The 19,665-nt window shown below is 44.6% G+C and overlaps 1 protein-coding gene across 5 annotated transcripts in view; it reads right to left on the bottom strand.

Moving 5' to 3' along the window:
• Window positions 1–4,706, bottom strand: part of TRAPPC9 (trafficking protein particle complex subunit 9) — a 508,912-nt gene extending 504,206 nt beyond the window's left edge. For 2 of the 5 annotated variants that reach the window (XM_040585706.1, XM_040585707.1), the window contains exons 1-2: window positions 4,386–4,593; window positions 2,386–2,986 (exon numbers count right to left, since the gene is read on the bottom strand). In XM_040585706.1, the coding sequence (XP_040441640.1) occupies window positions 2,386–2,969 (584 nt within the window). In that variant the 5' untranslated portion in view covers window positions 2,970–2,986; window positions 4,386–4,593. Of the gene's footprint in view, window positions 1–2,385; window positions 2,987–4,385; window positions 4,594–4,647 lie in introns of those variants that run through there. The other 3 variants (XM_040585703.1, XM_040585705.1, XM_040585704.1) reach the window with 2 other exon arrangements.
• Between the last annotated feature and the right edge of the window lie 14,959 nt (window positions 4,707–19,665).

The raw sequence follows: 19,665 nt of genomic DNA, 5'->3' as shown, positions 1-19,665 counted from the left end.
GAACATGCTAGAATAAAAACCTTTTATTGCAACCCAAGTAATAAAATGCGATGTACTACCATTTCACATCTAAAGACTTAGGCTTGAAAGTGTAGGTTAGTTTAACAAACTGAGCTTAGTTCAACTACACTTCATGGTCCTGAACTTCTGCTAAAAAAGATGCATCATGCTACATGAAAGGTGCCTAAAAAGGTCCTTGTGCAGAGCAGCTCAGGTACACTATGCACATGTATTTCTAACTCAAGGACAACTCCTTTTCTGACATTTACTTGGGATTACATAAATTTCTGCTTTCTGTTACAAAACTCAAAAATATTTTAAAAAGCCCATGCATTTAGAGTATTTTCTTACTCATCTTTACATCATCATATGCAAAATACTACACTGAATATAAAGATCTTTTAATTCAGCTTGGTTATGCTATTCATATATAAATCCTAAGTTTTAAAACAATCAGAAGTACCAACTAGCAAAATAAGGCTACAAAACTCTCTCGCTATTGAACTGAAAGAGGAGGGATTACAACATTTTAACACCTTTTCTTCGAGCAGTTACATGCAGCAAACATTCAAAGTGTATCCATTGATCTAGACTGACTGCAAAACTATTTGGTATTCAAAGCACCCAACACGGTTGTATGTATACCTGAACCAGTGATTAACTCTGTATAAACCCGTACGTTTACACAACCAGGGTCATACACTTGCCACTATGCAAAGAACTCAAGCATCATACTCAATCTTTTTCAACTCTTAAGTGCAACAGCATAAAACACCTTCTTGGACACGTGTGGACGAACGTATCGCCTGTTATTCAAGCTCCACAGCAGTTCAGTACTTCACAGGAAATACTCAGCCACTAGCTACAACACAGCCACTGGTCATAAATAAGTAATTTAAGCAAGGAACTGACTTCCAAAGTACAATTTGGAAGCATGCTATTTGGAAGACATAATTGAACAGCATAACTAATTCTGATTTTGAGATTCTTGGCCAAAACTCATAGTTTTCTTAGCTAACTGGAACAGGAAACTTCGGTGATTACATTAAACCAAAATTCATCCAAACTGAGTAATTAAAGCTGAGATTCTAAAAGGGCTCATGCAGTCTACAAAACTTTACCACCAGTCCAGAGCACAAAGAACAGTAACACTTTAACCTATTGCTAATGAAAGTTGAATAGTGCAGGGACTAACCAGAACACTGAAAAGAGTAGCTCGAACGGAACAGCACATCAGAGCAAGTTCAACTGCTCACCAACAAAGAAAGGTACTGATGGTCCTTTAAGCAACCAGAGATAATTTAATGGAGGGCTTCAAGCTCTTTAGAAACTTAGAATTCTTTATTCCAGTATATCACATTCTTATCTAGAGATTCTGAGGCTAGGACTAACCATGCAGGCAGAGCTGATGTATATGACCAGAAGACCTGCCTACACAGCTCTGGACAACCCTGCCTGGATACATCTGAGCTTTTACACACAATAATGACTGCTGGAATCCCTAGTAGTAAAAAAGTAGTAAAAAAAGAAAGATGTGAAAGATAGTAGTCCCACCTGATGGGAAGCCCTATTTGTCTTTCCCAGGACAAAAGGAAGACAGTTGCTTTCATCCTTTGGATTTGACTGCCAACAGGAGAGTCAAACAGATTTTGCACCTGCCTGGAGCTAGCAAGCCAGAATTACTAATCCCTAACACAAGAACTACATAACAAAGCTGAAAGCTGAGCATGCAAATGATTAGGAAGGAGAGATGTGGGGGGAAAAAGAGAATGCCAGCAACAACAACAAAATCTTTAACATATACAAAACCAAAGAGAATAGTTGTGAGAAAAATGATAGCAAAACAAGACGGGTCAAGAATATCACAGAATTAAATCAAAACAAAATACAGCAGAAGTTGAACTCAGTCACCAAAATAAGTGGTCACTATTTCATAGGATGAAAAAGTAGACAGAGGCTGACAAGGGAAAAAAAACCAAACTACACATTATGTAGGATTAGTCAAATACTACTCAACAAAACAATTTTTTTTTTATTTATGTTAACTGAATTTCTTTATTAATACTGTATATCTACAAACCATTTGAAGCTTCCCAGCAAAAAGTCTCTTTATAGCAGTATATATCAAAGCTTTCCTGTGACTTCTTCCCACTATTTGATTAGCCTCATACATTTTTTTATATATATATATAAACTCAAAACATAAATATGGTCACACTAGAAATTAAGTCTCTTAAATTACAGCAGACATACATAACAAAATAGAGGCACAACCTTTAACGAAACACAGTATGCTTTGTCCTTTCTAATAGGCTTATTCTAAAGGCTAGCAATTGTCACAGACATTTTTTCAAAACCTGTGAGCTGACAACAATAGCTGCTTACCTGCTATCGGTGTCCAGACCTACAAAATCCTTCTTCTCAAAAGGAACACAGAGGAGTGGGATCTTGTCTCCAGATTTATCAGTGGCTCTGTCAAGCCGCTTAGACTCCAACACTATGAAGAGGGATTCAATAAAATCTTCTATCCTCTTCTCCACGGTTTCACATTCATCATAACTGGGATAAAATGCCACATCTGTGCGGGGCTGCTCTGCAATCTCTCCTTGAAGCCCAAAGACAAACAACCGGGAATCATAGAGAGTAGAACCATACATTTCCTTCTGAAGATGGAATTTTTCAAAAGTCTGAGGCCAGTCCTTTGCAGAAGAACAGTCCGTAATAGTTATCAGCCCCACAACTTTCCGGTGTGTCTGAAAATCCCCCCATTCATTGTTCTCTGGGGGATAATGGTGCCTGTAACGGATAAACAACACACGCTGAGAGTCACGCACGTTTACTTGACTCACTGCTGAAATTCGCTTGTAGATCCTGAAAAAACTCTCTTCGGGTACAATGCCAATTGGCTGAACCACAACCAGGAGAGTCTGATGATCCTCAGCACACTGCATGTAGTCAGGAACACTCATTTTGCACCAAGTGCAGGCTAGTAAAAGAAAAACTTATATTATTTTTTTAACATTCAGAAGTACCCACGTTGCCAAATCAAACCAGAACTTTGATGCCAAACACTCCTACCTCCTGTATACATGTGCTGTGATACTAATACTTTCACCATTCTACTAAATGTTCAGTCACACAGCCTCCTGACAGTTACACAGTGCACAGGAAGTGTTTTTAGTCACGTATCAGTATGGCCACAAAAAGCTGTAAATTACGTTTTTCCAACCGAATTTCCAACATTCGGTGTGCAGCTACACAAGCCAACCTAACACACGGGGCAGCCGTCTCTCCCTACCACAGAATAAAAGCTTGCCAGAGCACCACCTCAGAGTAGATGTTCTTTGAGGCTCTCCAGTCTGCCTCCACAACATGCCGCAGGGAACTACGGAAAACTGCGTAAGGTGGGAGGTAAACCAACACCAAAATGGCACGACTGAACTTTACACAGCTGTCAGTGCTCACACGTGGCCAGGCAGAGGAAAATCAAGTCCAGAATACATTTTTGAGAAAAAGTGAGTCATTTTCTCAAAACACACACAGGTTCATCAGAAGAACCCGGCAATATTTTCTGCTTCTATATTTAAATATTTAGAATTCCTTCTCCCCTGAGCTATCTAAAATTGGTTACTGTACTGCAGCTGCAAAGCGCTGTGAAGCTTAAGTGAAGACATGCATAGCTATGCCTTCACACCCCCTCCGAGCCCTCCTGGACCACACAGATCCCTTGGTGGATTTCAGCTCCAAAGCACCCTCTAAAACGTACATTTAGCAAAGAGAGAGAAAAAAAAAAAAGTATCCACCCCAAAACCCCCAAAGAAACAAAATAATAACAACAACAACCCGCAGCACGCTTTAAACCAGGGGTCCTCAAACTTTTTGAACAGGGGGGCGGCGCACGGATGAAGGGGCAGGCAATCATCTGCGGCTGCTTGGTTCCCCCCCCCCCCCCCAACCCCCGGCGGGGTGGGTGTCTGTAAATACCGGGGGCCGGATTGAGGACCCTGGGGCCCGCGGGCCGTAACTTGAGGACCCCTGCTTTAAACTGACGCTGCTGGTTTTACCAAACAGAACGAAGAAAAAGAGTTCCGAGCGCGGGAGCACAGGTGGCCCAGGAACAACTGGCAGAGGACGAGGGGCTCCTTATAACTACCGACACTGCCAGGACCCGCTCATATAAACCCCCTCTCCCACACCCCGCAGCCCCGCGCCCTGCCCCCGCTGCCCGTCCCGCCGCTTCCGACTCAGCGGGAGGCCGCGTCCAGGCGCAGCGGGCGGGCTGCTGGGCGGGGAGCGTGGGGAGGGCTTCGGCCCCCGCGGCCGCTCTGCCGGGGCACCGCCGCCCCGTTTCCCCCCGTTATCCCTCTCCGCGGGTAGATCCTCACGTCGGGCGCAGCGAAGTTTAGGAGGGGAGAAGAAATAAATTGTAAACCAAGAGACAAGCCCAGAGGAGGCGCGGCGGCAGGCACGTACGCCCCGCAACCCCGCGCCCTGGGAGGAAGTGGGGTGAGGGGCAGCGTGAGGAGAGGTGAGGCCCAGGGCACCGGGGGAGACGAGACAGAGTCTCTCGGGAAGACGGGGGACCGACCACCTCAGGGCCGGAGCGGACTCTGGGATGGGTACCGCGGGGAGGGGGGGGGCACTCACAGCCGGGACAGGAACCGCCCCCGCCTCCTCCTGCTGCCGGACGCGCGGGGCGGGCAGGGGCGGGGCGCGGCGGAACTGACGGCAATGGGCGCTCGTGGTCCCGCCCCGTGGGGAGGGCGGCGCATGCGCACTCGGGGCCGGGAGGGGGAGGGGGTGGGCTCGCTGGGTGGTCGGTTTCCCGCCCGCCGCACGCGCGCGATGCCTCACCTGGTGTTTCCTCAGGGACTGCGCTTCTGTCTGTACAAACACGGGAACGTTCAAGAGGAATTCACTAAAAGAAATGAGCATCAGCGGGGCGGGTGAATTCCAGCTGCCAATATCTGTCCCTACTGCCTAACTGAAAACTTCAGGGGCTCAAACACTTAGTAGTGGCCAACAGTCAGCCTTCGTAGCATGTCCAAATCCTGAAATCGGTCTTTGGTGTCTTGTAGCTTCAAAGGCAAAAATCTTGAAGACTCTGGGAGGAATTTGCCTTGCATGAGAGTTAGGCTGCTTGTGTAGTGGAGGATATGGGAACTTCATGAAGTTCAACGAGGTCAACGGCAAGATCCTGTATGTGGATGGGTCGGTGGAACCCATGGTAACAGTACAGGCTGGGGAATAAGTGGATTGCAAACAGCCCTGCAGAGAAGGAATACTGTAGGGATACTTACGGATGGAAGACTGGACGTGAGCTAGCACTGTGTGCTTGCAGCACAGAAAGTCACTTGTACCCAGGGCTGCATCCAAAGCAGCGTGGCCAACAGGTCAAGGGAGGTGATTCTCCCTCTCTAATCCACTCTTGTGAGACCCCACTTTGAGGTACTGCATTCAGCTCTTCTTGCAAGCCCTCGCTTGCCAACTTTGCTATTCAGCCAAAAAGTAAAAACTGCTCTTGGCCTCAGTCTGCAAATGCTCTTGCATGGGCACATTCTCAGACTCTATTTTTCCAGTGCAGATGCATGTTGGAATAGAAGGGAGCATGTCATGACTTTAAGTAATGGCACTCCAACAAAATAACTTCAATAGATTTTACAGGTTCTTAAGACTTTGCATTTAGATAGAATCATAGAATTATTTAGGCTGGAAAAAACCCTTAAGATCGTGGACTCCAGCCTAATATTAACCCAGCTCTGCCAAGCCCACCACTAAACCATGTCCCTAAGTGCCACATCTACATAGCTTCTAAATGCCTCCAGGATGACTCAGCCACTTCTCTGGGCAGCCTTTTCGATGCTTGACAACCCTTTCATGGAAGAATTTTTTCCTAATATACAATGTAAACCTCCCCTGCTGCAACTTGAAGCCATTTCCTCTTGTTCTCATCACTTGTTACTTGGGAGAAGAGACTGACACCCACGTCACTACAACCTCCTTTCAGATAATTGCAGAGAGCAGTAAGGTCTCTCCCCCCTGAGCCTCCTTTTCTCCAGGCTAAACAACCCCTGTTCCCTCAGCCGCTCCTCACAAGACTTGTGCTCCAGACCCTTCATCAGCTTCATTGCCCTGCTCTGGACATGCTCCAGCACCTCAACATCTTTCTTGTAGTGAGGGACCCAAAACTGAACACAGTGTTTGCAGTGTGGCCTCACCAGTGCCGAGTACAGGGGGACAATCACTGCCCTGGTCCTGCTGGCCACACTGTTTCTGATACAAGCCAGGATGCTATTGGCCTTCTTGGGCACACTGCTGGCTCATGTCCAGCCAGCTGTCAGCCAGCACCCCCAGGTCCTTTCCCACCAGGCAGCTTTCCAACCACTCTTCCCCAAGCCTGTAGTGCTGCACGGGGTTATTGTGACCCAAGTGCAGGACCTGGCACTGCTCCTCATTGAACCTCAAACAATTGTCTTTGGACCATCATTCCAACCTGTCCAGATCCCTCTGCAGAGTCTTCCTACCCTCAAGCAGATCAATGTTGCAGCACAAGCAAGCTATCAGGCTGTAACAAGGCTTTCACCATCAGTCAGATTCTATCATCTGAGCTGTTTCTCCTTCCTCCAGAGCTCAGACCACAATGTTCCTCCTCCATCCAACCTTCCCCCCCCATTCTCTGTGCTATTTAACTACTTAGCAGGAATGAGCTACAGCTGCACATCACCCATGTCAATCAACCCACTGCTTTGGAGGCAAGGCTACAGGTGTGTATTATCAATGCTAATAAACCCACTACCTTCACTCCTCTACAATTCCCCCTTTTTGATTTTAACCAAAAAGGCCATGTCTATCATCCATTGTAGGGCCCTTGGCAGGATGTGTGGGAAAGGCTGTTCAGGCTGAGTTAAGAAGGCACAAAGCTGCATCTGATTCAGGCTCCGCATCAGGGTCACCCGGATGTTGTGACTCCCCTCTCAAGGGGTCTGTGGAACAGCTGGTATCTGATGTCCTCTTGTCAGTTCTAGGATCCAAAACAGGTTTAACACACCTAGCGGGAAGCCACTGCGGCCCTGCATCTGTGGAGATACAAGCATACCCACATCCCCAGGTAATTAAATCCAACAGGCCTCTCCATTTTCCCGTTTGTAGGTCTAGCATTAAGACCTTTGCTCGGATAGGAGGATCTCCTCCCTGCAAAGACAAGAAATGCAAGATGATCACAGGACACTCTTTCCCAGCCAGCACAGTCAAATATTTTAATGTGTACACAGCTTTCCATAGACGAGCATGCAGAGTTTCAGAACCCATTCCCCCTTTTTGTTTTTCAAGAAGCAATTTTAAAGTATGATGAACATGTTCCACAATGTCTTGGCCAGTCGGAGAATGCAGCATACCAGTAACATGTTCCACCCCGCAAGAGGTAAGGAACTTGGCCATGCGTGCAGATGAATATGCTGGTCCATTGCCTGTCTTGAGACGCTTTGGAACCCCCGGAGCAGCCCAAGCCTGTTGAAGATGTGAAATGGCGTCTAGATCCTTCTCCCCAGTATGGGCCAATGCCCACACAACTTTTGAGAAGGTGTCGACAGAGACATGAAGATACTGTAAACAACCAAAAGAAGGTTTGCCACAGATCCAAGAACTGATATCCGCGTGTATTGACCCTTTGTGGAAACGTCAGTTCAGGATCCAATTGCTGACACTCTGGACAAGCAGCGTGATGGATTGTGCATCTGCAAAATATACTTTAAATTGACAGACCAGTGCCCGAGCCCCCTGATGAAAAAATTGATGAGACATGAGGGCCTGTCATTTTAAATCCAGCACTGGAGGAGTCCAAGCGGGAGCTGCAAGAGTGTCAGCACAGGCATTTCCTTCACAGACAAATTCTAGCAATCCAGTGTGACTGCGGATGTGCAGAATATCATATCTGTGTGTACGCTGGTTCACTATCACCCATAATGTTTTTAATAAAAAAATAGTTGTTCTGAATTTACCTCCTTAAGCAGCGCACGGTCAATGCATCGTGTGACATCCGCAACATAAGCGGAGTCTGTAACAATGTTTACAGCACATCGTGAAAACATTTTAAAGGCAACAATGACAGCACGAAGTTCAACCAATTGAGGTGATCCCTGTGTTAAGTGTATCAATTCTTGCCATTGCTTCCCATCATACCAAGTGACCACGGCGTTCCCCGATTTCCCAGAACCATCCGTAAAGACTGTAGGGCCTTGTACCAGGCTGTCTGCTGCCAGCAGCTTTTGAAGTATTTGTATGTCCAAATAAGTTTGTAACAATACATGACTAGGAAGATGATAGGATATTTGCCCCTTAAATCCTTCCAGAGCCAACTGAAACAGTAAACTGTTTGCCAAACACCAGCTTATGTAATCATGTTCCATGGGAATTATCAGGTAATTGGGATCTTGGCCCATGCACCGAGTATGTACTTTGGTGATGATTTTTGATACTAGTTCAACCTGAGTGCTCAATGTCTTTCATGGTTGTACAGATAAAAATAACCATTCTAAGACATGCAGCAGATCCTGTCAGCACTCGTTCCATTGGCCCAACAATCCCATGGGATGATAGTTAGCAATGACAATATATAAACTTATTGGATTTTCTAAGTCTATACAGCGTACCCTTTTTTGTTGCAGACCATTGGCCACCCTCTCTAGGGCTAAGGTGGCTTCTTTAGTTAGTGATCGGGGAGACATTAAATCAGTGTCACCCTTCAGTAGATCAAAGGGTGGTTTCAATTGTTCTGTTGTAAGGCCCAAGTATGGCTGCGGCGAATGAAGAGACGGGACGCAGCTTGATGCAAGCAAATGTCAATTTATCGTACAGAAGCACGAGATATACACTTTCAGAAGCTGCGCATTTTAAACAGATTGGTTCTTGAAGCTAAGCATTGCATACTAGGCAATCCCTGATTGGTGGTTAACTACCAGCAATCAACAGCAAGGTGTTACCTTTCCTTGGCGCCATCCTTGGCGCCATCGTTCCTCTTTCCCTTATCTTCTCTCAGCATGACTCACCCTGTTGATTGTTATCTATTCCCATTCCTTGTCCTCCCAGGGTTTGTGGCCTACAAGCTAGAGCACATTCCTTTCAGCTAACATGGTCCTGATTTCCAGGCCCCCTCCTGCATATGGTCTTACTCAATTTATGGTCCCTAATAATTTTTGCAAATCATTTAGATTTCTGACATTTACTCGGAGCTGGATAGACTGTGGCTCAGGTGTTTGATCTAGCACTTTAACTCCCAAGTATTTCCAAGGGGCTTGTTGTTGAATCTTTTCTGGTGATATACATAACCCAAAGATGGCCAATGACTACTGCAAAACTGGATACACTTGCTGAAGTTCAGCCTCATTTACAGCTGATACAAGAATATCTTCCATATGATAGCAATATACTTGTGGAAATTGTTCTTGTATAGGTGACAAGCCTTTGCTATATACCATTGACATATAGTAGGACTGCTATATGCATCATATATATATATATCTCTATTGACTGCATCATACCCTGGGGCAACACCATCCATTGGTATCGCTTATAAGGAGCCATATTGTTTCTGGTATTGAAAAAGCAAATTTACATTTATCAGCTTCATGTAAAGGAATACTGAAAGAAACGATTTTTTAAATCAATTACCAAAATATCCCAGTTTCCCAGGATGATCGTCAGGGAAGGCATGTCTGATTGCAGGGCTCCCATTCCCTCCATTACATCATTTACTTTCCTTAAATCTTGTAACAGGCGCCACTTGCCTGATTTCTTTTTTATCACAAACACAGGGGTCTTATAAGGACTATGGGAAGGTTCTAGGTGACCTTGTGCTAATTGTTCTTTGACTAATTGTTGGGGGGCTACACATTATTCCTTAGGAAGGGCCCACTGTTCCACCCAAACAGGGGTATCTGTCTTCCAAGTCAAAGGCAGAGTAGGTCTTTGTACGCCCCCCATCACAGTAGCCCCTATTAAAAATCCTCCTGGGTACCAATGATAACTCCCCATTGTCCCAAAACGTCCCATCCCCACAATTCAGAGTGACGTCAAGCACGTAGGGACGGATTGTTGCTGTCTGGCCCTCAGGGTTTCAAACTTGCACCATATACCGACTTTGGACACTGTGTCACACCACTCACTCCTGCCAATATGGAACCTGCCGAACAGACAGGCCAAGAGCAAAGCCAGATGTGCGCAGATATAATAGTTACATCTGCTCCTGTGTCAATCATTCTGGTCACCCATATTGCAGAAGGGGTCCTTTTGGCAAAGGTGATTTTACAGGTTAGAGTTGGTCAAGCATTTTGAATGCTCCAAGTCCAGACAATTTGTGGTGTTCCTGTCAAACCAAACCCTTCTTTGCCCTGGACTTTGTCATGGGCAAAATTAACTTGCGCCCAGAAAAGAATTAATTGTGCAATCTGGATTCCTTCAGGAACTGACATGGAGTGGGTGGGGGTCCACACCATTGCTTGAATCTGACCCATATAATCTGCATCAATGACTCCTGGTAAGACTAACAAACCTTGTCAAGTTACACTAGAACATCCAAGCAACGGTGCACTCAATTTATTGTGAATGGGTCCCACAGCATTCAGTGGGACCTTACGTACTTTATCATCCACTACTGTGATGGTGGTTGCTGTGGTAACATCCAATCTGGTGCTCCCTGAAGTTTGGGCTGTGAGTTGGCTGCATAAACCTGGAATTGTTGTGGAGGATTCATTTGTATTATCACGCAGTTCCTCCCCACGTTCCACCCCCCGTTTCCCTGCTTTCTGTTGCCACCTGCAAATCATTGTCCTTGAGTGTTAAATTTAGATCTACAGTATTTCGCAAAATGCCCTGATTTGTTACATCGATGGCATACCAAACCAGAGCCATCAGCCCTTCCCAGCCTCAATCTCTTTGGACAGTCCCTCTTTAGGTGACCTTCTTGCCCACATGTGTAACAATGGCAGATGACCCTAACTGCATCAGCAAAGGTCTTTGCCAGATGCTCCGTTTGGAAGGCAGTGGTTCCTACCTTCCCACATACATCCATTAATTCTATTAAAGTGGGATTACAATGCACCTTGCCTGCAATCACCTTTCTACAATCCTCATTTGCATTGTCCCTAGCTAACTGAAGTAACAATGCTTCCTTAGCTGCCCCATTCTGTATTTGCTTATCCAAGGCATCTCTCAACCTTTCTAGGAACAACACATACCCCTCATTTGGACCTTGTTTTATTGTGGTCCATGACCGTTGTGGAGCACCCCTGGGACCTGCAATAAAACTTGGAGAGCTAACATTTCCCTGCTGCAGGACTAAAGGATGTAAGCGAGCTTGTAACTGAGGAGAGTTAACTGGAGCCTCCCCCATCAATTGTGGAATCCCTACCCCAAAATGCGGGTCATCCTAAATGATAAACGCGGGGATATTCTAAATTCATCAATGATTGCTCATTTGCCAAGCACCTCCAATTTGACTCAAAAAGTAATATAATTGCATAGGGGTCAATTTAATTTGCGCAATCATACGGCAATCATGAGCAGTAAGCTCTGCTGCGAAAAGACTACGTAAGAATGATTGAGCATAGGGTGAGCCTATTCCATACTGTATACAGGTTGATCTTAACTCTTTTATCGCTCCCCAGTTGAAAGGTTCCCACTTCGGGGGAGCATTACCATCCCTTCAAAGCACTGGGCAGGCTAACACCCTGCCCCCCATGGCAGTTGTGGCATCAATATCCCCCCTTCTGCAAGTGCTTGCTCCTGCATCTTTTTCCAGAATTTGGCAGGATCTGGTCTCAGTGCTCTAATTTGGACTGGTTGTTGAACATGACCCGAGGTCTCCTCCAATAAACCTATCACAGGTGGCTCGGGATCACAGTCAGGCAACGGAACAGTGACCAGATCTCCCTGGCACCCGGAAGGGAACAGACTCTGCCCGCTCGACCTGGCACTACTCCACTCCTCCCACCAGCCCCGACTGCATGATTCAGGCGATGGCAGAGAATCTGATGGCACTGAACGTACCTTATTAGGCCTCATCTCTGCAACCAGGGATGTAGCTATTTCAGCTGCAGCCTTTGTCTGCCTGTCTGCTTCTGATTGTTCTAGTAAATCTAAGACCAATCTCCATGTTGTCGATGACGCTGTAGCAATTTTGTCCCCTCTCATGGCAGCCCCAAAATGTAACATTCCAGTGCTTTGCCATATCTGAATGCTGGAGACATTTTTCACCATAATTGGCAAATCATTCTTTTTACACCACTCCAGCAGAGTTCTTATTTCTGTCTCATCATACTTTATGTCTCTGTTTTCAAATATGTCTATTACCATTGTTAATATAGGGTTTGTCTCTCCATCCACTTCTAATTGTTCTAGCGAATCTATGATCATTCTCCACGTCGTTAACGTGGCAATTTTGTCTCCCCTCGAGGCAGCCTCAAAAAAACTTTCCAACATTTTGCCATGTCTGAATGCTGAAAACCTTTTTCACTGTAACTGACAAATCATATTTTTTACACCACACTAGCAGAATTCTTATTGCCTTTTTATCATACTTTACACCTTTTTTTAAAAAATATATCTGTAAGCATTGCAAATATAGAATTTTTCTCCCTGTCCACTTTTAATTGTTCTAATAATTCTAAGACTAATCTCCATGTTGTTAGCGATGCTGTTGCAATTTTATCCCTCCTTGAGGCAGCCTCAAAAAGTAATTTTCCAGCACTTTGCCATGTCTATGCATGAGACATTTTTCAGCATAACTAACACATCATTTACTTTGCACCATCCTAACAAAATTCTTATTGCCTTCTTGTTATACTTTATGCTTCTTTTCTTCAAATATATCTATAAGCATTGTTAACAGAGTTTTCTTCTTCTGCACCCATATCAATTAGTTCCCATCCACACTGGGCACCAAAAGTTGCAATTTGAGTTAAGATGGACAACAAATATTGCAATACACCTGTATCAATTAATTATCAATGGCTGACATCTCAGAGTGTCATGGGTCATAGGTTCTCCCACTTGTGTCAGCTACATTGGGTACCTGTTGTTGTAGTTAAGAGTCCAACTCAGTCAGCATCACATAGGGCAGCAACTGTTGTAGCACAAGCAAGCTATCAGGCTGCAACAAGGCTCTTACCATCAGTCAGATTCTACTGTGCAAGCTGTTTCTTCTTCCTCCAGAGTTCAGACCACAGTGTTCCTCCTTCCTCCAGAGGTCAGGCCACAACCCCCACCCACACGCTCACATGCACAACACACACCCACGCACAGACAGACACACACACCCCTCCAATCCTCAGGGCTATTTCACCACGAATGAGCTACAGATGCACATCGTCCATGTCAATCAACCCACTGCCTTGGAGGCAAGGCCACAGGTGCATATTATCAATGCTAATGAACCCACTGCCTTCACTCCTCTACAGATCAACACTCCAACCCAACTTGGTGTCATCTGCAAACTGACTGAGGGTGCACTCGATCCCCTCATCCAAATAATTGATAAAGTTATTAAACAGAACTGGCCCCAATACCAAGCTTGTGACCATCTGCCAACTGGATTTAACCCATTTCACCCCCACTCTTTGGGCTCAGCCATCCAGCCAGTTTTTTACCCAGCGAACAGTACAGCCATCCAAGCCGTGAGCAGCCAGCTTTTCCAGGAGAATGCTGTGGGAGACAGTGTCAAAGGCTTTACTAATGTCCAGGTAAACAACATGCACAGCCTTTCCCTCAGCCACTAGGTGGGTCACCTTGTCATAGCACGAGATCAGGTTCATCAGGCAGGACCTGCCTTTCATAAACCCATTGTGGCTGGGCCTGATCCCCTGGCTGTTCTGCACGTGCTGTGTGATGGCACTCAGGCTGAGCTGCTCCATCACCTTCCCTGGCACCGAGGTCAGGCTGACAGGCCTGTAGTTTCCTGGATCCTCCTTCTTGTACATGTGTGTCACACTGGCTAACCTCCCGTCTGCTGGGACCTCACCAGTCAGCCAGGACTGCTGATAAGTGGTGGAGAACAGCTTGGTAAGCTCTTCCACCAGCTCCCTCAGTAGCCTTGGGTGGATCCCATCTGGCCCCATAGACTTGTGTGTGTCTAAGTGGTGTAGCAGGTTGCTGACCATTTCCCCTTGGATTGCAAGGGCTTCATTCTGTTCCCTCTCATCCCTGTCTTCCAGCTCGGGGGCTGAGTACCCAGAAAACAGCTGGTCTTACTTTTGAAGACTGAGGCAAAGAAGGCATTAAGTACCTCAGCCTTCTCCTCAGCCTTTGTACGATGTTTGCCCTCACACCCAATAAAGGGTGAGATTTTCCTTTGCCCTTGTTTTGTTGTGAATGTATTTATAGAAACATTTTTTATTGCCGTTCTACTGCAGTAGGCAAATTAAGTTCTAGTTGGGCTTTGGGCCTTCTAATTTTCTCCCTGCATAACCTCATGACATCCTTATTGTCCTCAAAAGTTGCCTGCCCCTTCTGCCCAGGTCTCCTTAGCCACTGTGGCACAAGCTGCAGGTTCTTGGTGGGTCTCTGTGTTCCCCTGAGCACCAGAACACTCCACTGCCAATCATGCCAGTAACAGGGTTACTTGCCTCCACTTTTAACAGGTGTAAATTGATTTGACGTGAATTCAAGAATGATACAGAATTAACTGCAATTTTCGAATACAGCAGTTCTGTGGAGTTCAGAAACAATACAAAGCTAAGAAGCTGCACACCCCTTTTGGGAGAGAAGATGGGTATGTTCAAACTTCACTAAATTTAGCATGGAAGGGACAGAGAGCAACAGTTTTAAATAAAGAGAATAACTGTGGGGTTTTTTTCTCACAGAATTTTACCAGGGATCTAACTAGGAGCATTTCTCACAGAGAAGTGTGTACATTTATTCCTACAATGTTGATGTATTAACTGGGTGGCAAATGCTGACAATGTATTTGGTTGTGTTATCAGTGATACCAAAATACCTTAAAGATTTGGTTTCATGTGAACACAGCCAATGGTCAGCATTGTTGTTGTGTTTAACCTTGGCTGGCAACTAAGCCCTATCCAGCCATTCGCTCACTTCCCTCCGGTTGGATGGGGGAAGAGAGTCAAGAGGGTAAAAGGGAGAAAACTTCAGGCTGAGATAAAGACAGTTTAGTAGGTAAAGCAAAAGCCATGCACACAAGCAAAGCAAAACAAGGAATTTGTTCACTACTCCCCATGGGCAGGCAGGTGTTCAGCCATCCCCAGGACAGCAGGGCTCCGTCACGCTTAACAGTTACTCGGGAAGATGAACGCCATCACTCTGAATGCCCCCCCTTTCTCCTTCTACCCCCAGCTTTATATACTGAGCATGACATCATATGGTCTGGACTGTCCCAGCTGTGTCCCCTCCCAACTCCTTGTGCACCCCCAGCCAATTCGCTGGTGTGGTGGGGTGAGAAGCAGAAAAGGCCTTGGCTCTGTGTAATGTTATGGAAGAAAACTGATTAACTGTACTCTTATTCTCTCTGAATAGTCTCGTTTAGCATTAGGGACTTAGCATTAGTAGCTAAAACAGCTGAAGCTTTAGGCTGCAGGAGCTGACTAAGCATAAAAGTTTTGATAAAACTAATGCTGCTAACAAAGAACTCACTGAATTCAGAAGATAAACATTGAATGAAGATGATAAGAACCAAGGAGACAATTCCAAGAGAATGAAGTAACTTCAGAAAGCCAGCCCAGTGACAGTGAAAACCAGTAAGAAGTCAAGAGACCACTGATCAGAATGAAGTGATTGGACTTGGAGATCAGGTGATAGGTGATACAGGTATAACTGAGAGGCATGAACTGGGGTAGAGGTATCTCCAGAGGCACCCAGCTTGAACTGTAACCTAAGAACTAACAACAGACTAACTGGAAACCCTCACTTGGACTTTGCATTCTCAGCGGGATCCTAGGGTCAGACCCTCTTATGGGAGCTGGCATGTGTACATTCGTAACAGTAAGCACTGCTCGGCAATAACGAAGACATCCCTGTATTATCAACACTGTTTTCAGCACAAATCCAAACCATAGTCCCATAGTAGCTACTATGAAGAAAATTAACTCTATCCCAGCCCAAACCAGCACAATTATTTATAAATCTACCCTCTAGCATTGGCTGGAGAAGGTTTTAGAAACATTTTTTACATGGTTTATCTCAGCACTTTATTGTTGTTTTACTTCTTCCCTATAAGACAAAAAGATGACGATAATATGTGGCTTGCATTAATTAAGGTAGTTATTACTAAATATACATTGGAGTATCTAATTTTTTAACATCTCTAGAAGATAATTTAGATTGTGGCTCTGTAAACGCTGTGTTCTAAAGCTTTCTCATTGCCATTAAGCTACTCGGTCTCCTGAGATCCTCCAGGATGAAGGTATGTGATGTTCTGAATAATTCCAAGTGGTAGAGCAACTCTGAAGAGAAGTTCCCTATATGTGTATGTATCAAAAATGGAAATGGGAGATTACACATGGTATTGTCTGCCTAAAAGCTCAGCTTCCATTAATTTATTTCTGCTTTTGAAAATCCTCATTGCACCAGCTATTCTAATGGAGGAACTCCTACACTGAGAGCCTTAACTGAGACTTCCAAATGTTTAGGTATCTTAAAGTGACTGTTGTCAGTTCAGTCATTTTCTGTATGCATTGTGTATTAATATATAATTCACCAACCATTCAGATTTATCTCATATTTTGAATACGATGCAACGATCCCCACCAAATAACACTTCATCAAATCCCCTCGGAATAGCTTTTTTTGTATTGGGCAAGACATACTTCTGCTTCATCGTGAACTTGTCTGTTTTTACTGTTTATAAATGCTGCCTCTACTGCAAATTTAGAGAACGCTACTACAGAAGTTAATTTATTTTGTTACAGTATGCATCTTGTGCTAGACAGCTTTCTTGTAATATAACCTTACATTTATTACAGTGCCAACTACTTATCCACATATTGTGTTTGTGCTTTGCCAGACTGACTTCAGCTCCTTCCCTTGTTTGCTGACACAGGCAGGTTTTTTCTCTATTCCCGCACTTACCCACTGTCTTTACACAATCACGGTGAATTTAATTAATTTTTTTTGTTACAAATCATAAATAATTAAATCTCTAATTAGTCTACCCAAAAGTATATGAATTGGTTTTAAAATGTCAGTCAGCAACATAGTGGCCAATCTTTTTAGTTATGCTCTTGTTTTGTGTAAAAAAAAATGCATTCTTCAGGGGTTTTTTTGGCTTTGCCAAGCAATGTACAGTCCTCAAATTCTTTCTAGAATAAATGGAAGCTCTTCAGTGCAGCAAAATTGCCTCATGCTCTTTCTATAATAGAATCATAGAATCTATTATCATAGGACCCATGAAGATCATCGAGTCCAACTCCCTGCTCCTCACAGGACCACCTAAAACTAAACCATATGACTAAGAGTGTCATCCAGATGCCCTTTGAACTCTGACAGGTTTGGTACCGTGGCCACTGCCCTGGGGAGCCTTTCCCGTGACCAACTACCCTCTCAGCGAAGAACCTTTTCCTAATGTCCAATCTGAACTTACCTTGATTCCCCATGTTCTGTTGCTGGTCACCAGAGAGAGGAGATCAGCACCTCCCCCTCCGCTGCCCTCCTTATGGAAGTTGCAGACTGTGATGAGGTCACCCCTCAGCCTTCTCTTCTCCAAGCTGAACAAACCAAGTGACCTCAGCCACTCCTCACAAGTCTCGCCCTTGAGGCCTTTTACAATCTTGGTTGCCCTCCTCTGGACACACTCTGATAGTCTGATGTCCTCCTTCTACTGAGGCACCCAAAGCTGCACACAGAACTCGAGATGAGACCACACCAGTGCCATGTAGAGTGGGACAGTCACCTCCCTCCACCAGCTCACTATGCTGTGCTTGATGTGCCACAGGACACAGTTGGCCCTTTTGGCTGCCAGGGAGCACTGTTGACTCATACTCAACTTGCCATAAACCCAAACCCCCAGAGCTCTTTCCATGGGGCTGCTCTCCAGCCTCTCATACCCCCCATTTGTGCATATAACCAGGATTACCCCATCCCAGGTGGAGAATCCGGCACTTGCTCTTGTTAAATTCCAATGGTTGGTAATTGCCCAGCTCCCTAGTCTATCCCAATCTGTCTGTAAGGCCTCTCCACCCTTGAGGGAGTCCACAGCTCCTCCTAATTCACTGTCTTCAGCTAACTTACTTAATGTACATTTGATTCCTGTGTCCATATCATTTATAAAAACATCGAGGAGCACTGGCTTTGAAACTGAGCCCTGGGGAACCTCACTGGTGACTGGCCACCAGCCTGATGTAACTCCATTTACTATACTTGCTGTTTCTCCAATAGTACTCTGACTTCTCACAGTAGCTTTTGGGAATTCATCACTTTCTTCAGATTGTCTTCCATAGGGAATTTTGATTATACCAGTTTTATCATTATTTTTCTTCTAATACCATACAATGAAGATCTGATACAAAGAAGTACTTTTCAATGATTCATCATTCTTCCCTGCTTTCAGGTAGCTCACTAGTACCTGTGAATAAGTTCTCATTTGAGCAGATTATTTATTAGACCAAGTTTTACTTCTGCAGTTGCTGTAATTCCTCTCAATACAGGAGAGTAGGAATAAAATTACTTCAGTTAGGTTCTGCTTCAGATTCAGCCCATGAGTAAATTTGTTCCAAGGTAGTTCAGGTTCAGAGCTCTAAGAGTTCCTACCGGTAATCTGGAATTTATGCACCCCACCTCACATATAACCAATTAAAAGAATGAGACTTTAGCTAGGAAAAGGTTTTAACACCATCATCCTGTTCTCCTTCTGGAGCTTGCCCTGTACCTACTGCTAACAGAGCACCACAGTTTCTCTTGAGTTCTCTAAATACGAAACAGAGGTTGAGAAGCCTAAAGAAGCCATGGCACTGTGCTGGGTAGAAATTGCAGAGGGGAACTGAGAGACAGAGGTCAGAAGAAAGAATCTAATCTTTCCTTTTTTTTTCCTGGGAGATTTGTGCATGTGCTTATGCACATATCTACACAATGAAGTGGGGAAAAAAAAATAATTCCGCAGGGAAGTTTACAACTAGTTGTCAGTAATAAGAATAGCATCTCTGGTCACTCCTTTATTAGACCTCATTTAGTCCAGAGAGCTCTAACTGAGCAGTTTCTTACCCAGGTCTGCAAAACACAGCAAAAAGGACAACTCTAGCACAGACTGGTGAGTCAAGTGAGAGTAGAAAAGGAGAGACTGAGTTGTGATGCTGCTCTGCAGCGTATAATTAGTACAAACAGTCCCTATACTGAACAGGGCTTATTAGTTTTGAGGCAAATGCTTGTTTTGAATTTACCAGAGGAGAGATTTATGTTACCTGCATTCCCAGTCAGGTTTAACAAAGAATTCTTAATAACAATACCAGCTCAGTTATGATTCAAGAGGAATATTTCTAGTATGAAATGCTCTGTGGGTTGGTTGGCTTTTTTTTTTAAATTAGGAACAGGTTCAGTTCCATTACTGGTATGACATAGATTTTGCAATTTCAAAATATCCTAAAATATACTAAAAAAAATAATTATTAAATACTGCAATGTCATGGTATTCTCAGAGTGTGTGCACACCCACCTTATGCTATACAGCTA

This window comes from Falco naumanni, chromosome 3 (assembly GCF_017639655.2).
Source record: "Falco naumanni isolate bFalNau1 chromosome 3, bFalNau1.pat, whole genome shotgun sequence".
Lineage (NCBI taxonomy): Eukaryota > Metazoa > Chordata > Aves > Falconiformes > Falconidae > Falco > Falco naumanni.
The sequence above is the reverse complement of the archived record's forward strand: the minus strand, read 5'-3'. Positions and strand labels throughout refer to the sequence as shown.